The sequence below is a fragment of the Eutrigla gurnardus genome (assembly GCF_963514095.1).
Source record: "Eutrigla gurnardus genome assembly, chromosome: 1".
Classification (NCBI taxonomy): Eukaryota; Metazoa; Chordata; class Actinopteri; order Perciformes; family Triglidae; genus Eutrigla; species Eutrigla gurnardus.
The window spans coordinates 26,523,489-26,546,350 of record NC_139915.1 but is presented as its reverse complement, the minus strand read 5'-3'; the positions used below and the strand labels follow the sequence as shown (position 1 = coordinate 26,546,350).

Sequence of the window (22,862 nt, the reverse complement as noted above, 5' to 3'; positions counted from 1 at the left end):
TGCATATGTCACCCCCAGCTATTTGCTGCTTAACTCTGTGCAGGAATTTATAGGACTTCATTTAGAGGTCGTACCACCCAACCATGTGGTAGCCATCTACTAAAATGATGACATATTTTGCCATTTAAGTAGCTCTTCAACAACTCCCTTTGCTTTTACAGATGGTGAGTTTAAAAAAACAATCTGTCCTAAAATTGAACAAAGCCTCTAGAAGAATTTAATCTGCTGTTTTTAGACATGAAAAGAAAAATATGCCATGCCACAGAAATGACAAGAGGAGAGTTTTGATCTAAAATTAGTTACACAGCATTTGAAAAACATGACATGTTTTTTTCCCCAACAAAAACAACCTTTTCAGCAATACCCACCTGCAATGGCTGACAGCCCTCAGAAAATTATTTTGATCGAAATTTGTTACTAAGTGTATTATTTTAATGTATGCTACTGTAATCTCAAACAAACATGTGTATTGGAGTATTTTTTCCCTTGTTTCCAGTACAGAAATCTACTTTTTTTATATACATTTTCCCCTAACCACGGCACAAAGAACAGTGTAGCTAATCTGGGATAATTCAACAGTCACAGATTGAAGATTGCAAATAAAGTGCATGCACAACTCCCCAACTCTATTCATGCTTGATAACTATAAAACATTGATGTGGAATATCTGAACCAACCTCAGCTTTCTCACAGGATGTGTGCGTCTGTATTAATGTCGCTTTGAGCCACGAGCAGCATGGTATAACACATGGCACAGTGACATCTCTGTCTTTTATTATATAACAGAAGACTTCAAGACTTCAAAAGAATCTTGGACTGTTTTTCATCTGCTGCCTGAGACCAATAAGACTCCCGAACACACAGACACATGCTGACCACTGAAGAGACCCCGTTGTTAATGGCCTAGTTGATGTGAGATAGAGAAAAATCATCAGTTATGCCATGTCTTACTAGAAGCCTATCTGATTTTTCTCTCACTTAAAATGTTACACGATGCATGTTGTGATTTGGACTCATTGGAGCCGAGATGTTTGCTCCTGCTCTTTATATCCTGGGAGGAAGCAGTGGTAAAAATCTGACTGATTGGCTTGGAAGCCCCAAGGCCTCAGTTTTTGGGAGCCAGTGACAATAATGAGTGTGTATCTATTATGATTGCATTGTTAGACTTAAGGATGTCTTGACATCTCATCTGCCCTTTGAAGAAACAAGCGTCAAGTGAGCAAAAAAAAATTACCATCACCGGAAGTAGTTCTATTAATTTTCACAATAAAAATGCGAAATGTAAATATGAAATTGATACGATACATGCTGATGAGGTGATGCCTGGAGTGGTTGGTACAAACCATTGAGCAGGGGTTTCACTAGGACTAAACGTTACACGCAAGTTATAATTTTCATTTAAGTGTCCATCATATCTAATACCATAGTGGGTTAAACACTATTAAATAGACATGCTCTAGGCGGCTGCATCTTTTTTTTTTTTTTTTCTCGCTTCGCTAATCATTATTGCGTGAACCCAGTGTCTCGTCAATGGGGTGTTTTATTGTGAAAGCGTTGACAGGAAGTCGCCCTGCGTCCTGTGTGTGTGTGAGTGTGTGTGCTCGCGCGCGTGTTATGAGCGGCGGCGCTCCGGATCAAAGGCTCGTTTGGCTCTCCAGTCACACGGTCCTGTACCGAGCACAGCGCAGTCTGCTCCCCCCGGTCTCCACGGACGCTCCTCCGTCTGGATATCTTTTCTTCTTCTTCCTCCTCTGGATTATATTCTTCTGATGGTGTTCAACTCCAACTCGATGCATAGAAATGGGTAAACTGCACTCTAAACATGGTAAGGATTCTTTTCCGCCCCCCGAGAGAGAGAAATCACAGCTATTAAGTTCTCCCGATACTTTCCGAGTAACACTATTCATTGTCTTCTGACTTTCTTTCCCTCAAGCCGCTATTTGTAAACCGAGGGAGAGCCCAGAAGGTAAGCGCTCTTTATTTATGTCCCTATCATATAGATAAAAGTCTCATATTTCGGTTTGTGAACAGCATATTTAAAAATATTGTTTTTGCTCTCAGCTCATTAGCGCAGCATTTACAGCGAAAGACTCTTTGAAGATGAACCGCTTTGTGTGAAGAAAAAAAAAATCATGTAGTCCATATAGTTCGTAGCGCCCGTTAATAATGCGCTTCTTTGTTTTACCAGGCGACAGTTTCGTAGTCAATGCCTGTTTGGCGAGAAAGGGAATCGACGACTGGCTCGTGAAGCAGAAATACTATTGCACGAGCTCTCGCCTCGAGCAGCGGGACTGTCACCACAAGAACAACTGCGGTTTGACTACGCGGGTGAGTACAGACGACTCTCCTCCACGAGGGTTCGCGTGTTTGTTTTTTTAACGTTGGAAATATGGTTAAATTGGTGATGCTCGCGCGCACTTCACATAATTAGGACGAGGTTTTGTGGCGTTTTTTTCAACTGTGCGCTTCAAGGCTTTTCGCCGCATCAGTAGTTTTGCATGAGGTAACAGTCAGTCTGCAGTTTATGTCTAAGTCCTGCTCTTCTAAAAGTCTTGTCAAACTTTCTCAGAGCTTTTGTTGGTGGACAAACTTTTTTTATTTTTATAACAATGGTCTTTTCTTGTTGGCTGCACACAGTCAGTTGGATGACAATGAATACTTTGCCATCTGCCAATCAGTGGTGTTCTCTAATTGGAAAATAACTGCACCCTTGAAGGGGAACCACAACAATTTTTTTTCTTGTTCTGTGATAAAATGACTCCCTTTGGTAGACCTCTCCTCCTTAACGTGGGGAACAAATGTCGGTGCCATCCTATGCACTGATCTGACGGAGGTTTTCTTTTTTTTAAGGGAACAATAGATCAAGCTGGAGTTGAAAGCATTGCCAATGTGACAGTGTGGTGACAAGTGTGGATTGTAAAAAGGGCTTGGGAGAAATGTTGGGAGGTCATGCTTGTTTTGTATTTTGGCATTGCCGTAAACACTGTGCTGTTGTTGTCAAGTGGGGAAATCCTTTGGAATTGCTTCAGAGGAGTCTTAAGCCTCTTTGGATAGCGAGGCCTTCCTCAAAGGCAACATGTTTGAGGAATTGGAGCCCGTTGAGTAGTGAAAAAAAAAGAAGGATAATCAGTTCCTTCACCCACGATCCAGACACTTGGAGCAGAAAAGCACCTATCCATTTCATTCAGCACAGATCCAGGATCACTTGCATTTTAACACATCAGGAGCGCCAATTGTTGTATTCTGTTTTCCTTTTTGGAAATACTTGACAGTTGCTTTTTAGTGGCTCACTAAATCATTTGTGTGTAGCTGCTTGTTGAAATAGCCAATTCCCTCCTCCTTCCCCCTGTCATTTGCTTTTTTTATGACTTTTGCTCGTACGGCATGCAGCGGTTCTCGTGTAAAGGTCACGTCAAACCGAGCATTAGAAGTGATTATCGTGCACGCGAGACACAGCTACACACGGATTCTTTAGTCGCATGAAGGCGAGGAGAACGAATCAAACTTGAGGAAGTTTTTAGGCAACGTAAATATCTACTGATTCCTGCCCCCAAGTCGAAGGGCAAAGTCCACTGTTGTTTTGTCTTCTGTAGTGAGGTGTTCTTGATAGCTTTGCAGCCACGCTGTTGCACGGCGGGTTTCGTGATGAGAGAGGTAGTGGTCATTTTAATGAATGCCAATTAAATCTGACGCGCGAGCAATAGAGTGCAGTGCATGCGGTTGGGGAGGTGGAACTGGCTTTACACGTTGCACCTGACATGTGCCCAATGCCCACAATAAACATCTTCATATGATCCTATTAACTCTGTGCCTTCAGGTCATTCTTTGGCAGTTGGCTCTATGAGAAACACCTAAACTATTGTTTATTTTCCAGAGCTGCTGCAGCAGAAATGCCAATGCGATTTACATGGTTGCTTACTTGTTAAGTGGCCAATTATACCATTTAAAACGACATTATTACCATGCAATTACAATAAATCATTACCACATAAACAAACATTCATTATTTTGTTCTTGGAAATATCCCTTGTGCTGCATCCCCCCCAAACAACAGTGATGTGGGAAGTTTTGGCCCGGGATGGAACAGGAGCCCCTGCTGTATTTTTTTAAAAAATTGGAGTTAGCGGAGCTTAGTTTCTATAAATAATTCAAGTCTAGGCTGCCTAATGGCTTTCATAGCTCAGAGGGAAAATGAATAAAAGAAGAAAGGTGTTTCCACCATCATTATGTATTTGGGTGCTTTTCTCTTTTTGTTTTGTGAATATAAAGTGAATCCTACATATTTAATGTTTCATTTTTAAAGTTTAAACCATTTGTTTGCTTCCTGCTGCATTTTGAGTTTTACAGAACTTATTTTAAACACATTTATGAAGTTCTGGTGAATGAGCGATACATAAAGGGGAGAAGAATTGTGGTTCACATATTGGGCTTTTGACATCGCTTCAGTCAAATAATCAGGACTTTAGACTTAGATTTTCTGAATGGGATGATGCCATGTGTGGCATGAGAATTTAGGAATAATTTGCAATGCCACCACTGTTTTAGGGAAGTGTTGAATTGTAAAATAATGACAACAAAATTTGTTCTGCTGCATGTTCTTGCACATGTTCCGCATTTAACCCATCCTAAGATTTACAGTTTTAGTTGGTCGACGCAAAATAGTTCTAACTTTCTGGTATTTTTTTACATTTGTCTACAACAATTATATGGTTAGAAAATTGCAAGTTTTATATGTTAATTTTGCTGCTTTTTTTCTCCACATTAACACAGCTGAAGAAGCGCCACACAAATGTTATGACGTCCCAAAGTTTGCCGGAGCATTTATGGATTAAATTCCACGCGTGAAAGTCATTTTTTTTTTTCATTTATTCTTTATCAATGATCAACATTTGAGTATCCTCCTTTAAATAAAGCCTCATCTAATGAACATAAACATAATATCATGTGTTTAGAAGCCTAGATGCTCTGTGAGAAGAAGTTTGAAAAACTTGACCCCACGTTGCTCTCAGATAAAAACAGAAGCTAACCTCTTAGGTGAGAGAATGTGAGTCAACTCTCTTAGCTTTAGAAGTTGTCTACATTGTATAGAATACCTGGTGAGACAGTTATTTATAGCTGCTGTTCTTTGAGCCCCCCCTCCCAGCTGAACCAGGGTCCAGGAGAATGTGGGTCGGGTGTCAACAGTGGGGAGTCCACGCTTGGAATTCTTTTGATCTGATCTTTTCCCAAACCATATCCCTGTGGAAACCACACCGGTTTTAATAAAAGTCATTATTTAGAAGAGCTGCATTCATGGTTTTAAACATTAAATTGTGGATGAGCATGCACAGATAGATTGAGACATAAAAGGTGCACTTGAGAACTTTGCAGCCTCCATGCTCATTCATGAGTCCAGCAGTCTGATGTAGTGAGTCTGAGCTTTTGGCAGACAGTGAGTGAGTGGTGTGGGCAGGTGGATTTGTGGTCTCGACACATGGCGTCCAGGTCATGTGCCGGCTCAGCACACTTTCTCCCCCCCGTGTGCAGCGTGGTGTCCGCACCTACCTATAAATTTGATATGTTATGTGCGCCCCGCGGAGTTAAGTCGCTGACAGAGGCATTGATGGAGTTCTCACAGCTCATGACTTGAAAGTTCAAATTTCTGTTGGCCGGTTTATAAGGTTGCTTCTCTTGGCATCGGATGAAAGAACGGTCCACTTCGAGAGCGACTGAAAAGATAAATCTATTTTAACGGTTATTCCTGCCATGGTTACCCCCTTTTTTTTTTCTTCTATTCTTAAAATTCCCCTCCCCCCTCTGCTGGTTCTCCCCTCTCCTCCTCTTTCCCCTGCGAGCCTCCATCTGTTTCTTGCGTTTACCCTGTGGCCTTGTGTTGGTTGTGGCTGATGAAATGAGACTGCATTTAAAGTGGGCCACGCAGGGAGGCATTTGTTGTGACACCGATGGCTCCTCCTCTGCCGGGAAGCCGTACCCTCTGTGTAGTAAAATCCACCTCTAATCTTCCACAAGCTGCAGATCTTACAATTCCAAAGCTAATTATATATATATATATATATATATATTTTCCCAAACTGAGCTTCCATCAAATTGCATGGAAGCGTAAGCCCCTTTCACACAGCCTATTCAAGACGGGACTGTTGCGTTGTTATTCCTCCTCGCTGTTCTGCATGAAAGATATGGAGGCGGGAATAAAGAGGGCGTAGTTATGAAGAACGCTGTTGCGTTAAACGAGTCGCCTCTTTTGCTCGTGTGCATACCGGCGTGCTATCTGCTATGCTGTGGTAGCCGGCTACACGATGGCTCTTCTTGGCAGCAGCATTGCAGAATCGTTGTGAAAGTGGCTGCAGATTAAAAGCTAAGGTACATTATACGTCAGAATGCAACTCAAAAGTGAATCGCAGTTCAAATTCTGCCCTACCTATAGTCTCACAGTTGGTCGCCGGCCCTTTGATTTTTCTTTTTTTAAAAGTAGAAAGCTTTTTTTTTTTTTGGAAGTAGGCCTAAAGCTTTTAAAACGCATTCCCTCAGCCTCCAAGTCTGATAAAAGACATGGCAGGTTTCGCGCCCCCTTGGTCTTTTTGCTTCTGCCGTTGTGCTTTTTCTCTCTCCTTGTCGTTTTCACAAAGCGAGGGCCCTTGTCTAGAAGCTGAAAGCACCTTTCAAATGCAGACTCCTCTTCCTCCTTCTCTCCTTCTTTCTGTCCTCTCCCTGTGCGTTTTCCTTTCCCACCGGCTGGCCTCTTGTGCGTGCTGTGTGACGTATGCCTCTCTCCCACCAGGCTCTACCCCCTCTGCGCTCCCGAGGGACCGAAGGCCCGTTGTTGCTCTTTGAAGAGGCTGGGAGAAAAAGTTTTGGAGCCACACTCTAAAGAGAAGAAAAGCCTTAGCCTATGGGGAGGAGGGGTAGCACCTGGCCACAGAGGGGTTCTGTGATTGTTTTTGAGTTTCCCATGAGAAGATGGCGTGAACGTCTCGGGCTGACATCAGCGTAGCTGGGGGACTGGGAGGTTTCGAGGATGTGTAGGTGGCTTTAATGTCACATCCGGCATCGTATGTCACACAGATTACTAAACGCTGGAGGAGACTCTCCTGTGTGACAAAGCAAAGCGGATAACTCTCGGTTTCTGTAGATGGTGCCTTCCGGAAAAGGTTTCCTGTGAAAATAATGACAGTGGTTTAGAGTAAGGTAAAGCCCTGCTGGCATGTAGACATTTGATCAGGTTTATCCACTGTTTTTTCTTGTTGTGGTAAATCATCCCTGCTTCATCTTTCTCACTGATTTTATTTTGGAACACAGCATCAAATGTGTTCAGTCTAGTTGAAGAGATCTCTGAATTAATTATAGTCGCATTAAAGAAAAACAGTTTGGCATCTTAATGGTATGGATGAAATGAGGCTCATGTATGTGGAAATGTGTTCATGCATGTGTGAGTGTGCAGTCTGGAGTCAGCTGTCCGGATGCACTCCAGAGATCAAAGGATTCTGGGGGAATGTGCTCTAAATCTCAGGGGATTAGCGGCTGAGATTGTGCTTTGTTTCCCCAAATATATGCTCAGTATACGGATAGCTGTTGATCAAAGTGTCTCTCACCACCCTTTCAAGGATACATTTATGTATCGGGCGAGTTTTGCGCCACACTTGAGGGTGGCATTTATTTCACAATTCTAAAAAACAAAATGGTTGGATTTTGAGGATGTTTGGCTTAGCGTTGCTTTATTTTTGAAAGCGGACTCTGATTGATAAGCATGTGTTATCCAGATAATCCAACTACTATAAAGGAAGAAATAGCATTTGACTTGAAATATTAAGGTAGAAAGGAGAGCAATTCATTGTTGAATATTTAAGTTGATAGATAATGGCTAATTTCATTCAGCCAATGCGGTAGATCATAGACTTTTACAAGAAGGCACTTGCTTTCTATATAATTCCTTAGATAGATTAAGGCTGATTTTGATGTTAGATTTTTATTATCACACAAAAATTCAGGACTTCAAGAATAAAAACTTCGAAAGAAGAATTACACTGAATCTACGCACAAGAAAAAGCTAAATAAAGGTTAGAATCTGATGGTGCCATGTGAGGGTCTGGGACAAACTTAAGGGGACTCGGGCTCCGATGGTGGTGCTGAGCTCCTCTCCCCATTTTAATCACCCACTTGAAAGGCTCTGCTGAAGTGAGTGTTTAAGTGTTTAAACCCTGAATAATTGTCTCTTGTTTGTTTATAAGGCTTCCCTGCGGGTTGCGCTCTGGCCCATATTGTAAGTGCTGAATAATTTGACTGAGCACTCCAAAGTGCCTCTCGAATAGGATGTGATCAACATCTGCATAAAACTGCTGTCAAGCTCTCAGGAGAGTACGCACATGCACGGGATTGTGCCACGAAGCACACGGGCGCATTACCCATTTGTCTACGCTAATGTGTGAATCCATTTATCATTGCTAACAGACGCAAGGACCCAGCGTGATTCCTTTCCACTTGTTTTTGTTGTAAACAGGTCGTAGGGCAACGCCATTGATGGACTACACAGCTTCCATGAGCCGCTCTGTTGTATTTATCCTCCGTGTGGCGGAGAGCTTTAGTGACCAGGCCTCTGAAGCCACCTGAGGAAGAGTGGGTGGAGGAAGTGTACTTAGGTAAACATAGAGTTGGGAGAGCATTGTGCCTCTCGCAGACAGCGGTTCCAGGGCACTTCAGCTCTTCCTGTGGCGCCAGGAGCTGGAGGAGGTCTGGATTGTCTGTTAGGGGATGTTTTTGGTGGAAGGAAAGCTAAACAGAGGAGCGGTCCTGCTGAAAGAAAAGCTTTCCCCCCCTGGTGTGTTTATGCTCCACAGGTGCTGCAACCTAAAGAGGACCTCACCCTGTTGATTCTCAACGGAGCAGGCCAATCCGGCCATTTGCCCTGTTTTGTCAAACCCCAACATTCCCCCTATTTCTTGCTGAAGTTTGAAAAAACAGCATCCTTGGACAAAGGTTTTGTAAATTGTTAGGGTAGTGGTTCTGGAGGAACAACCAGAGAAAAATACGAAATAGCATATAACAAATAAAGAAACATGCTTTAGACTGGGGAGTGTAGCTTATAGTACGTTGCCTGTACCGATGATATCATATCACAGGTCAGCGGGAGGGAAAACGTCACAGAACGCTATCAATCAATCAGTCATTAAATCATCCACACCTGGAGCACTTTGGACAACGCCTAGGTTCACAATAATCACTCAAGATGTGAACCCCAAGCCCCAGAATATTCTGCAAGTTCGCAACTCGAAGTGGTTTTGTACAAATCCTTTCTTTTTAGCATCCAATCTATCTGCACTGTAGTCTTTACTTTACTTTCCGTAAGTTTTCTTTTGTCCATTTCAGAGGCTCACACCAGTCACATGATTCCTCTCTCTCTCTCTCTCTCTCTCTCTCTCTCTCTCTCTCTCTCTCTGCTGGTCGTTACTTTTGTTGATATGACTTAACTTTTTATTAGTCATAAAGGATGTTTCATATCAGTGCTGCTCAGGTAAGCGTGATATGTTTACTTCACTTATATTTCATACACAATGGAGCTGTGAAACCAATAAAAGTCATGTGCCATAGCTTTGTGTGTGTGTGTGTGTGTGTGTGTGATGATAGTAGAATTGGGTTGCAGATCGCAACTGAGTAACTCACAACGCTGCAACTTCATTATGGCGAGCAGTGACACTAGCCACTAATTCCAGTCGGCTATGAATAGAAACCGGCCCCTTGGCACCAGCACACTCGTATATAGTAGTTGAAGTGTCTATTTCTGCTGCTATGTTTACTTGCAAAGTTGAAACACTCCGGGTAATTACAGAGATTTTGGGTCCACACAGTTAAAAGGTCAGATGTGATGTTTAGAGGTAGTGGCTTGTGGCTGGCAGGATGTCTGCTCCAAACATGGTGTGCGTGTGCGAGTGTACCGAGATATGTGTGTGTCTGTGTGTGTGTGTGTGTGTGTGCTGACGGAGCGGAAGAACGGCCTCCTTGGTGTTGAGGTCGGTTACATCTGGTCGACATGCACACGTCAGAGGTTTTCATAACCGCCACCTACCACATAGCGGCTGGTAGTTACAGATGTTACCGATAACTGTCACGTGGAGCAGTTGTAGAGATTGGATTATAAAGAGCAGCTTCCATGACATCTCCTCATCTACAGTTGTTTTATTTATTGTGTGTAGTGACTGGATCGCATCCAAAACGGCAGAATTGCACTCACAATATAACCCTAACAACTTACATAACCGGTTCAGTAGATCAGATAGGAATATGGAGAAAAACATTATCTATTTTTGTGCATTCCAGCTTGTATCTAAAATGTCCTGGCTGGATCAGAATGAAAAACGACATTCAAAGGAAAGACTTTGATTCTAAACGTAGCTGTTTTTTTTTATTAAAAAGCACACGTATAAGTCTACCGTCTTCTCTCTTAGGTAACTTGTGAGTTTTTAATTTTTAATTGACATTTTGAATATAACAACGATCTCAGCATGAAAAAATATGTCCCATTTTATAATTTTCTTGTAGCTTCTGATATGACAAGTCGCAGAGGCGTTTCTCCTCGCTATTGGCTGTGGTTAAAGATTTAAGTGCCTGTCACTTTCTTGCTGCCCTCGAGGTAGACTTCCTGGCTAAAACCTTGTTCCTCCCACACTTTGCAGCACTTGAGACTGGCGTCTGAAGCCACCCAGACAACTGAAGTACTGTCTCTCCTCAAAGAGAGCTTTGACTAATTACTCCAGACACAGTGTGGCACACTCGCTGTTAAACACAACTAGCATTGAAGCATGCATGTTGCCAACTCGTTGTCTTAAACGTATTATTATCCATCCTATTTTCTAAAATAATGATAAGACACACACACACACACACACACACTGTAGGCTCATGTCACCTCAGAAAGACGGCTCTGTCCTTTTTTTTATGCCGAGGAAGTTAAAGGTTCCAGAGCGAACTAATTTCCTTCATGAAGGGTGAGAAATCCTGTTGCTGAATTAACCACACACACTTTAGGAGATGAAGTGTGTCATTTTGGATACAGCTCCCGCTCTCTTCTCTCTCTCTCTCACGTCTTTTTCCTCATTCTTCGGACCTTCACTCTGAATTCGGAGGGCTATAATGTTGTGACTTGTTACTCTTGGCAGGCGGAGACCACCTGTAAATCAAGGCCAAGCGACAAGCCGTCTCCATTCCCTTCCAAACCATAGCTTCCTCCTGGGAATGCGAGGTCCCAGAGTGGAGTTCATTGGCTGGGGGAGAATGTGTTTTAAGGATTCACCTCTAGCTCAGATTCCCCCGTTAACTCTCTGACTCCCGAGGAAACTTGAGGATAAAAACAGAAGCGGCTTTGTCGGCTCATATTTTACCATGACGCGTCATGTGTTGTGTGAATTGGTTTTTATGACAATAATAACAAGTGGTAGCTGTAGTATTGGTCTCATTTGTCTTAAGATTACAGCAGTCTGCACAGATACAGGGTATTGCCTGCGCATCGATTTTGTGCATGATAGGTATAGAAAGTGAGGGAGCATTTATGAGTGAGGCCCAATGTTGTTTCTTGTAGAAAATGAAAGCCCTCTCGGCTACTGGTGCCTCTAAACTGCTGGAGGTGTGATCATACAATAGACTGTTGATCTTGATACCTTGTATCTTCTCCCTCTCTGCCTCCCCGAGAGAAACGGTGTGATAAACGTTGATTACCGTGGTTACATATTTTGCAAAAGCTAATAAAAGCTGTTACCTTGAGGTAACAGGTAGGTTTTTAGTGCCCTGAGGGGCTGGCCGAGTTGTAAAAGCTTATCTTTGCAGGTGTAAAAGTTTTGTAAATGGGTCATTAAAGTGTTGGCCAACTTCACACATAAAACACAAAAAAGGGAGAGGGGGGAGGGAGATTACTTCAGATCAGCATGTTTCTGAAGCGAAGAGATGAAGGCTGTAAATCTTTGCTAATATTCCACTGAGCCTTTCAGGAGGCAGCCTTTGATGTGGGTGAGGTAATGTGACCAACAGTGTTTGCAATGTTAATCTGACGCGGAGAGATGACTGGTGGCTGTGCGGTATCGCTCGACAAAAGGAAGGCATCAAATCACAGCACTTGAAAGAATTTAGATAGCAAACAACACGTGCAAATATTTCACAAATGTACACACACACATGCTCACACGCGTCTTTGCAACCTCTTGTCCAGCAAGAGTTGATTTACACCGACGTACAGTATAATTTGACTTAATATATGGCACACAAAGAATAACTCTGAACTGAACCGCACCTCCTCCGTATGCAGGGACCTCACTAATGTGTGTGTGTGTGTGTGTGTGTGTGTGTATGTGTGAAGAATCGCTGCATGACCTGTGTGGTGAACTACAGCTAACACGGTAAGCCCTCTGGCATGCGCTGTCTCTCCTCAAACCCCTCCAGTCTCGGCGTTGCTGACCACGCACACTTTAATCATAGAGCAGCTTCCTCCAACCTGCCCGGTGATGGATTCTAACTCCGTGGCTATAATTTCCTTCCTGGGGTGTGGGTGGGGGGGAGAAGAGGGTGTGCCGTGACTGAGGGGTGTCAGGCGTGGGGCCGTACTGTCTGGAGAGAAGGTGTCTGTCTTTGATGTTCCCTCTGAGACGTCAAATTACATGTTGGCCCTCTTTTGTCGGCGTCGTTAAAGGACTTACTTATCCAATTATTTATCCAGTCTGTTGTCTAAACTCGAGTATTGCCTTTTTTTCCACTTGAGATGGTGAAAAGTCGAGTTGAGACGCAGAAGAGAAAGCTTTCGTAGTCATTTGGTTTTTAAAGTCAGGGGTTTCAACCACTTGATGACCACTTGATATACCAAATTTGTCCATTTTTTGTTGTTGTATAGTTAACTAATGTTGCTCAGCTGTGTCATAGATGCTCTAGATGTACTGCATGGTGCTTCAGACTAAAAGCATCCATCAGATAGCTTATGTTTGGTTAATAGTCCATGTGAAGGGCTCAACATCAAACGATTTACAGTCTACGACCTCTGGAAAGACATTGAGTTTCTTATCAAAGTCATAAAATTGCATCGTAAAAACACACACAGCAGATATGAGTTCCTCTTGGCACTGCGAACGGCTCATGAGATCAGTTTTACACATTCACTTGGTTCGTTGCAAAGCTCTGACACTTTAGGAGATCCAAGCATCTGTTCCACCAAACTCACAATACTTCCTCAATGCATCATTTGATGATGAGACTGATCGTCTTCTTTGGCTAGAGAGAAATGCAGAAAGATTCATTTGCCGTGGACTTCTCTGTCTGTTAGTGAAAATTGGCCTCGTCTCTCCCTCCATAAATGGGACCGTCTCGCGTCAGCTTTGCTATGCTATATGATTATCTGAGATCTTTATTTCATGTGTGAAAACTGATCCCCTTTGAAGCCTCACTCAGAGGCAGTGCAGCGCCTCACTACCTCACATCAACACTCTATCTTGGCTCCATCTCAGGGCGTCATGTTTAACTGCTACGTGGGGCTTTGAATGAGGTTGTTTAATGCTGCCGGAAGGTGAAGAGCACTCGAGCCTAAAGAACTGCAAAAAAAAAAAACAGGTTTAAACTGCTGTCCGATAATGACCGGTGGTCCGTTTAGTTTGTGTTTGTTTTTTTCCCCTCCTGCAGCACCGCCACACGTAACACTGGATAGGCAATGCTCCAGATTCCAAGAGTTGGGCTCGGTCCTTTGAAACTGCCTCCAGTGTATCTCAGTTTACTCTTTGGGATGGCGGAGAGGGATGAGTGCTTCCTCCCTCGGGGTCCTCCGCGAGTAACACTACACCTATAAGCTAATTTGCAGCTTTAAAAACGAATACTTTTTTTTGTTGTTGTTTTTACTTCTTGGTTTTCAACATCAGGGTTGCGTGTACACTCGAGATTTTGAAAATTCCCATGCTTATACGGCTGTTTTCTCCATTAGTAATTCATAAACTTTATCTAATGGCTGCTTTCCAGGCTAGATGAGTCAGTCAAAATTATTTTATTTAAGTGCGTTTACTTTATGGGGCAAAGTACAAAGACTTGATGACAAGTTAAGTGTATCTTAACCAATCTGGTGCAAGGACAGGACCTTTTGTATTTTATGATACTGCCCCACCACGCAGTCTACCACACCTGTCAATCTGCACACACATACAGATATTGGACATGATGTGGCTGCGATGAATATGGCACCAGTTAGAATGATCCCGTATTACTTTCTGTAATGCTCTGTTTCACAATCTGCAGTGCTGGGTGGCTTTTATGCGAGTGTCAGCGACCTCAACGCGTCTCCCCATCTGAAAGGCCCAGGGGAAGCAGACACGTATTTGGAGAGGCACCGCCGCTATTCCCACATTCTCCCTCGTCTCCGTCACTCTGCCTGTCTGGCCCACTTTGCTAAATGGCCTTTTCATGTGTGTCGCTCCCCCACTTCATGTCGGCACCGCTTCTCCAAACGTTTTGCGATCCTGAAGGTGTTTTCTTGTGACGGTTGGGGGGGGGGGACAGAGCAGCAGGCATCCCGCGCAGTCCTAATGAGATTTTTCCTGGGTTTTGATGGAGTGCCAGGAGCGCTGCCGTTGCTCTAGAGGCCTGCCTCCTCTGAGCCCTGGCGCACGATCAGGGAGCGCTGTCGTTGGCCGCATAAATTGTCAGCCGTTGTGGTGGGTCGTGGAGGCAGACAGCGTAGAGACCAAGAGGCCTTGTGGGGCTTTCCCACAATCACATACAAGTACATATTACTTGCACTTTAATGTACCCTTTTGCTTTCAAACACACTAACGGCAGGGAAAAAAACTTGGCCCAGTGGGTCCATGGCTGCAGTGCCAGGGTAAGGATGACGCTGAAGGCAACTTTCTGCCTTAACTCAGTCGAGTCTGTGCCAGCATGCGCTCACTGTCATTTTCACTTTCTCTCTCGCTCTCTCATCACCATAAAAATATGGACCTTTAAATGCAAAATTAAATGGCAAAAGCTCTTTTCAAATTAGGCTCGCGGAGTGGAGTGGTCTTTTTCAGCTACACCTTCTAAATTAGTTCAGGGTACAGTCAATCAATGATGCCATCGTTCATATTAATGCTCCGAGGTTAGGAGCCAAGCAACAAGTTGGGTGGTTTAACATCATCACACTATTTTAAAGAAAAAGTAGCTGCTGACAAGATGGAGCTTTTTTATAAGTCAGTAAGGTTAGCTGTCATATTCGACTTGTGAGCCAAAATTAAAATGAACTGTGTTAACAGCAAAGTGGCATTTTCATTTAATTTCCTAAAGAATGTGTCCTCAAACTGACTTGGCCTATGTGGACATAAAGTCATGGATTTGGCTTTTCCCATCCACATCGCATGTCGGCGTGTTACATTTACCAGATCTAGGCGTGTTAGACTGGGTTAACACCAACACCAGAAAGAAGAGTTGGTTGCTTCGGTCCCTTTCATCTAAATGTAAAAGCTATCCAAACATGTTGTTCTGTGCTCTAATGGTGTTGTAAATACTTTAGTTGAATGCCTTTTTGAAAGGTCGTGTGTGTTCTGGAGTATTACTATTCAAGTGCCACCTCATAATTTACTCTTATTTAAATTGTTGCACTTTAAACTGAACTACTATTAATTATGAATTGGCTGTACGAGCATCCCTCGCTACGATGTTTCAGAGACGTCATCCCTTTTCGGAAAAGGAAAAAACATTTGGAGTTTGGGGACTAGAGTGGTTCTGAAATAAATTACTTTAATATAGAGTTTGTTCAGTAAATGGTATTATTCTTACATATGCTAATCTGTTTTTGGTATATCCAAATTAATTTTCATTAAGTGTGCCACTGATGAGGTTTGCCAACTAGTTCCTATGGCCAAACCAAACAGGCCTTCAGGTCGGCGAGCAATGCAGAGGGGATGTTGTAATGCGGCTGGCACACTGTGTTCTGTGTTAAAGCCCGGCAATAAATCACTTTTTTCGTGGACACGTTTAAAAACACACAGGAGGCAGCACAATCCCTTGTCCTGAACACCCCGAAGAAGCTCTGAAGGAGCTGGCTGCTGTTAAAGCAGAATGTTTCATGCAGTGGTCTCCACAGAATGTTTAACATCATGTCTGGGAAATAGTTGCAGCTGGTCCCGAGTGCAATAGAAAGATGCCTGAAGCCAACACCTCCGACCAAATCCTGCAGAGATGCCGGGAAAGTGACACCTTGTTGTAGATGTTTATAAAACTGTTTGAACCCCAAGCTAGAGAGACGAGCACCTACAAAACATACAGCAGCCCTCAATGTGCAACTCTCAAGGAGGAATCAGCAATGCCTTTCAGTCAAAGTGTTGTATTGAAGGTTACCGGGTTATTGTTTAAGCTGTGGTTGATCCAGCAGGGTGGGAGAGAGGTGGGATGCCTCAAGAGAATCCCCTCACTGCAGGCTTCTTTTGTGGTTACTGTTATCACCGGCCACTGTGCCTGCTTACCATGTGTGCTAGAATTTGATGAGGCCAGGATTTCATATTCACTAACTGTTTGCAAATGTTGCATCAGTTGAAGCCTCGTCTTTACTCATTAGTGCAGAAATCACTTTGGAGGAGGATGACCAGCATTGCAGTTTTTCTGTGAAATCCACTTTGAGTGCTTTCATTTCAAATCAAACCAAAGGAAGTGAGTTCAAGCTTTTATCCTCTGTGGCTTAACAACCGGACTGCCTTGCTTTCTTGTCCAAAGCCAGCTTTAACATGCAGTTACTATTCTGTTCCTGCTACTGTCACTGCTGCCTCTGTTACTTCCTCTGCAGTGTGTAAGAATATAATTCTGCACAAAAGATAATCAGTCTTTTGATGTCTGTTTAGCATTGTCTTCCAATTTGCTGCCTTCACACGCTTTCTCGAAACATACATTTTGTGTCTTTAAAAAATATGGATGCTTTATTGCATTTTTGAAGAAAGAGCTGAATTGGTTTTGGTAAAAAAAATTCTTTCTGACACGCTGTAGTATATTTTGGTGGCGTCTGTAAGACAAAAGAGAAGCCAGAAGGCATCAGCAAAATGGAAGATCTAGATCTGCCATTCAAATTCACCTCATTGTTCCTGTGACAAATTGGTTGGTGGGAACACAGGAAACTTAGACGTAAACACTCCTTATTTTTAGAACTCCCACATGTTGTTTTTTTGGGCAGGGGATGATGTCATCAATCACTGCCCACAGCCAGAATCGAGAGTGCTAAGCTGGAAAGTGGTGGTGTCATCAGGTCAGTCAGTCAGGAGGTGATCTTTAGAGGCGGAATCAGAGCAGACTGTGAGGATGAGTGTTTTAGATCAACCACCACCAAGGCGATTATCTGGGGAAATGGATGCAAACTATGGTTCAGAGCTGCATCACCATGATCTTACAATAATAATCGCCAAATATTCAGATTTATTTTTACTGTAAAAATAATAATTGGCATGTCGCAAGGACAAGAAAATAATTGAAAGATTTGTCTTTTTCTGTTTCCTTTTCATGAGAAAAGGAGGGCGTGCGTGTGTGAGAAAACCAAAAAATGGGGCATTTTTGTTCTTACACTGACCAGAACAAATCCCAGAGTAACCTAATAATACGACTCCCATCCATCACCACAGATGACAACCAATTAGCACATTCCTCTTCCCCCTTTTTCTCATGTTCTTGGTTAACCCCTCAACCATTTTTGCATCATTCATCAAAACAAACATTCAAAATGCTGTATCTGTGGCTGTAAGGATGTGCCTTTATGTGTCTTTGTGTGTGAGGAATTGAAGGAATGTTGATTGTTGAGTGATTTTTATTTTTCCGTGAGTCTACTTGGATTCGGAGGCCAGTGTTAATGTTACCCGAGTCTGATGCTCTTTTCAGATAGACACATACCCATGTCTGTGATCTGTTTGAATGGCTGAACACAGCAACCAACCGCCATCCTGACTGGGTTTGAAATGTGAGATGGAGAAGACGAGTGTGTGTATGGATGGGACAAATTTATCTAGAATTTATGTAATATCATTCTGTATAATTCTATGGTGAAGTTTGTGTATTTGTGCAGCAGACTCAAGCTACAACTTAATTGCACATCTCACAATCTTCCAACAGCTGAACTGAGACTTAAACATCCACCAGAGCACAGTACAAGAATATTTCAAGACTATATTTGTCAGTGAATATTTACTGTGTGATTAAATTCAACCATATCAACATTTAAGTGAGTAAATCCTCAGAAAAACTAATATTGTTTTAGACTTTATTTTCCAGTTTACATATCAAATGTGACAGGAAAGCCAAAGCATCTGATCAAAGGTATTTTTACACAGAAAGCAGGAATGACAAACCACTAGACTTCCCCTTCATCATACCAAAGCTAAGCAGACCACATGAAAACCAACTTAGGACCGGGGTCATGAAGCCAGATCGGAAACGCGTGTTGACCCATTCATACCAACAACAAACACCCGGTTTATCCTGGCTCCCTGCTTTGGGGTATCAGTCTGCCAGCCAGCCAGTCAGTCCTGTGGTTTGCCGTATTCTCCTCCCGAGGCCACCCACAGCGCTGCAGCCTGGCCTGCGCTGGTCTGAGGAGGGTAGGATCACATCTGACCTTCCAACTCTCTGGATTACACAGAAACCCCCACTCATGCTGTCGCAGCCTCACCTCTGAGACACACACATGAACACACCAGCGTGTGCACAATAAACGCTGGGTGTGCACAATAAACACACATGCTCCATATCCAAGGATTGTATGTAGTTAATTATTAATTATTACGGTTAATCATCACCTAGGATAGGAATGCCGTTAATATGTGCTCTCTCAGCAGAGTCTGTTGGCAATTAATCTTCATGACTGACAGAATTTTCTTTTTGTGGTAGTACTGTGCCGTGGACATTTTCTGTGTGTATGTGAATGCTTTTGGCTGTGCGTGCAGATGTGTGCATGTTTATGCATTTGTCAGCCCCTGAGTAATGGTTTTCTGGCTAGATGACTGTAATGCCACATGGATACCTGAGCCAGACTTTTCCATAGTAAAGCCTGGGATCACATGTCCCTCCAGCCTCTGTGGTATGCACTGACAGAGCTGCCAGAAGAGGGGGCCTGGGTAAAAAAAAAAAAAAAAGTCCTGGATAAAAACAAGCCTCTAAACGCATCGTTGCAATGATAGCCCCGCCACCAAAATAGCACTACTACCAGCCCTCTTTCTCAGAATTCCCTGCAGGGCCGACGGCAGCGATTTAGATGCTTCTTTCATAGTCTCAATCCTGTCTGCCAGTCTTATGCTCAGTTTGTTTCAGTCCTGCAATTACCATCCTCTTAAACTTTCCGCTGCTGTCTAAGCTCAGTGTACAGTTGTCAAACTTTGTTTATATATAGATAGAAACACTGTAATTTTGTGAATCGGGCATGACACTCCGCGTTGGAAACCTGTGCTGTGGATTTGCATCGTTAAAGATGTTTGTTTTTATGTGAAAAAAAAATAGGATACTTCTCCACTTTATGACTTGAAACATTGATTTATGTGTCTTGTTCTTTCTTTTTCTCGTTCCAGAACTCCATGGATGAAGCATGTGCGGAGAGGATTGGAGATGAGCACTACCGTCTAGAAGGTAGGCTCAGCTCATTTCACTGATTTTGAGACCCTTTATTTTTATTTGAATGAAAACCTGCAATACTGTTCGCACTAGCCTTCCAGGTACTCGTTGTGGTTCTTTTTTTCTGCAGTTATTTCTCCCCTCCGTTCCACACCCATTCTCTAAGCCCCAGCAATGTGCTGATGGTCCCCTTTACTTTTCCTCCGCCGTCTTTCATCCGCACCTCCCCCTGCAGTGCTCTGCAAAGTGCCTCCATTCCTCCATGTTTTCACCCTGATGTGATCCTGGATTAAGAGCTCCGGGAGGGAGAAAGTCTCCCTCCCATTTAAAGACAGGATTGGACGTGAGTCGGAGGCAGAAATGAAGAGTTGAGTGAGACCGGCCTAGGATTTGGAAGCGTGGCAAAAAAAAAAAAAAAAATAGTTGTAATTTCAGCTGTGCTTCACTGGATAATAAAGCAAGTGGATAAACGAGAGATAACGGGACTGATAAATGGAGTATGAAGTGATCTAATTCACTTTTTATTATTTAGGCAAACTCATTCATTGACAGCTTGAGGCAACTATGACATTTGTAGGTGGAGAAATGTCACAGTGGGCTAAATTAAGATTCAGGGAAAATCTGACACGGTTTTGTTTCCCTTCTCTGCTGCGTAGATAAAGTTGTCAACATTTTTGTTTTACTTTCAAGCTTTAGACTTTTGAAAAATGGTGTCAGAGTTTCGATGTTTACTTTATTAGCCGGAGGTGGACACGTCGATGCCCCCTTGCGTTGTATTTAGTGCATCCATCCATCCATCGTCTACCGCTTATCCTGTATTCAGGGTCGCTGGGGGGCTGGAGCCGATCCCAGCTGTCATTGGGCGAAGGCAGGGTACACCCTGGACAGGACGCCAGTCTATCACAGGGCCAACATATAGAGACAAACAACCATTCACTCTCACATTCACACCTTTTAGAGTCATCAATTAACCTATCCCCATCAGCTTACACGGGGAGAACATGCAAACTCAACACAGAAGGATCCCGAACTCGAACCCGACCCGTGAATCGAACCCGGGACCCTCTCGCTGTGAGGCAACAGTGCTACCCACAACACCACCGTGCAACCCGTATTAAGTACAGTGATCTGATTTATTGTCCATATATGCAAGGACGGGTTAAGTAAAAAAGATAAGAGAGAAAACAGTGAGATGCAGCAGAGATGGTCGGAAAACCGAACACACATGAAAGCCTTAAACCTAGAGGCTTTAAGGAAGCACTTGGTATTAAAAAAAGAACTTGCTGGCAAAAAAAATGCAAAAGGATGGAAGAAGGGCTCAACGATGAAAGTGTCTTCAGGATACTTAACATTGGTAATGCAAGCATGCAAGACGAAAAGCCTACATAGGCTTTTTATTAAGTTTTTTTTTTTTAACCTTTTGTGAACAACATAAAAGTTTGCACTCTCCATCGGCACCTTATTTCAGATTGTAATGTTGGGGGGGCAGTCTAGTACCTTTGGTCATGAAACAGTGGAACAAGATTAAATGCCTTGCTCATGAGTACTTCAGTGGTGGTTTCTAAAAGGAAGAACAAATGTTCTGATCACAGAAAAAGGCTTCCCCATCCTGGCTGCCAGTATTGGGCTTCCCCAACGTACGAGGGGCAGGACGGGGCCTGTTTTGTGTATTACAGTAGCCTAGCTAAGCTGGGAGGGATTGTTCACAGTGTGTGGCAGATTTCCCGACCCTACCTGTGTTGCGTGGCTGCTCGAAAAACAGACTTGGCTTGGAGGGTGCCGGCCTCGGCTGCCCTCGTCTTGCCCCTCAGATCCAATGTACAGCCAATCCCCTGGCTCAGCTCCTCTCATAAAGAGTCGGCTTATGTCTGTGGTTGGGGGTGGCAGAGAGGGTGGATGGGTGGGGGGGTGATAGCAGATTACTGTTACTCCTCCCGGCATTTCATTAGCCCGTGAGATAAGCATCTCACCACCATATTGAGCCTGCTACAGAACAGATTTGCCCTCGCACACAATGTTCCCTTTGAGCACCTCAGATGATCAAACAGCGGGACCCCAAATGCTGCTCCTCTCCAAAAAGTTGGTAAAAGCTCCCTGGGATGATGCCTTTCATTTCTGGCATTTTCTCCTACCCAGGGATGAGACAGGTCTGCTTTGATCTCCCTTGGATCAGGAGGAAAGAAATTGGGCTGTTGTGTCTGCTCCGTTGGCGAGCAAACAAACAGTGTTTCAGATTTGACTTGGCTTAATTAATTAGTGATTCTATTTTACAGCCGGTCTGATCTTCTTCCAAAAGGTTTGAAAAATGGAACTTCAAAGTGTGGCAGAGGGGAGAGGAGCAGGGGGGGAGGGAGGAGAGAGAGAGGGGTGTGGTCTGTGTAGGTTTATGGGTGTGTGTGTGGGGACTGATTGGATGATGCTCATACAAAGCTAACTAGAGGCGAAACATACAGGAGTAGAGGCTGAGTAAAAATGCACATAAACAGATATGAGGATGAAGCAGAGAGGATTGTGGATTACTGTTACTCATGGAGGCTCACAAAGAAGCCGAAATGTTGGATTTCAAAGTGGAGATGGATATCCGGGAGCATTAGGGCCGGGCCAGCATCCAGCGCTGAAACCAATATATCGAAGCAGACAGGGACAGTAGTTTTATGTGTCCACCAGGGTGGACTTAACTGTGGTCACAGACATTAACATAATGTTGAATCGGATGACAAAAATAAATGTAATGGATTCTCTTACCCTCACTTATTTTATAACCCAGTGTTTCCTGGGCACGTAGATTTGGTTTTAAAGGAGTATTAAATTCTCAAATCAGGTCCTGTCTGGATAATCTGTGTTGAAAGTAGGGCTGGGTATCGTTTAAAAATACCAATTCTAACACCAATCCCCTGAATTCGACACCGATACAACTTTTACTACTACTTTTTCGGTACTTCGTGAATGAAAACCTCAATGAGTCGACCAACTATGTTTCTATGAATGACTACAGCTCATTTCGTTGACTAAATGTAAAATAGTTCATTATGTAAACATTCCGTTTCCTTGAAATGACAGCTCATTCATCCAAAACTGTGTCACTGTCACTGTGAATGACAAGAGGTATTCATTCATTCCAATGCCAAGATGTTGACAACATCAAAATAAATTAATTAAACACGCATCCCCACCCCCACCACATTCTGTTCTCAGATTTAACACTTTAAAGTGTCTTTAAATATTTATCAGCTGCCTTTCCAAATATTTATTAGCAGTCACTTTTTTTTAAATCCACACGAACCACTCTTCTCTTCACA

The 22,862-nt window shown here is 43.2% G+C and overlaps 1 protein-coding gene across 1 annotated transcript in view; it reads left to right on the top strand.

Moving 5' to 3' along the window:
- The first annotated feature begins 1,680 nt into the window (after window positions 1-1,680).
- Window positions 1,681-22,862, top strand: part of nkd1 (NKD inhibitor of WNT signaling pathway 1) — a 31,443-nt gene continuing 10,261 nt past the window's right edge. The window contains exons 1-4 of the mRNA XM_084013985.1: window positions 1,681-1,825; window positions 1,934-1,966; window positions 2,189-2,328; window positions 19,521-19,578. Coding sequence (XP_083870111.1) covers window positions 1,801-1,825; window positions 1,934-1,966; window positions 2,189-2,328; window positions 19,521-19,578 — 256 coding nt within the window. The 5' untranslated portion in view covers window positions 1,681-1,800. The remainder of the gene's footprint in view (window positions 1,826-1,933; window positions 1,967-2,188; window positions 2,329-19,520; window positions 19,579-22,862) is intronic.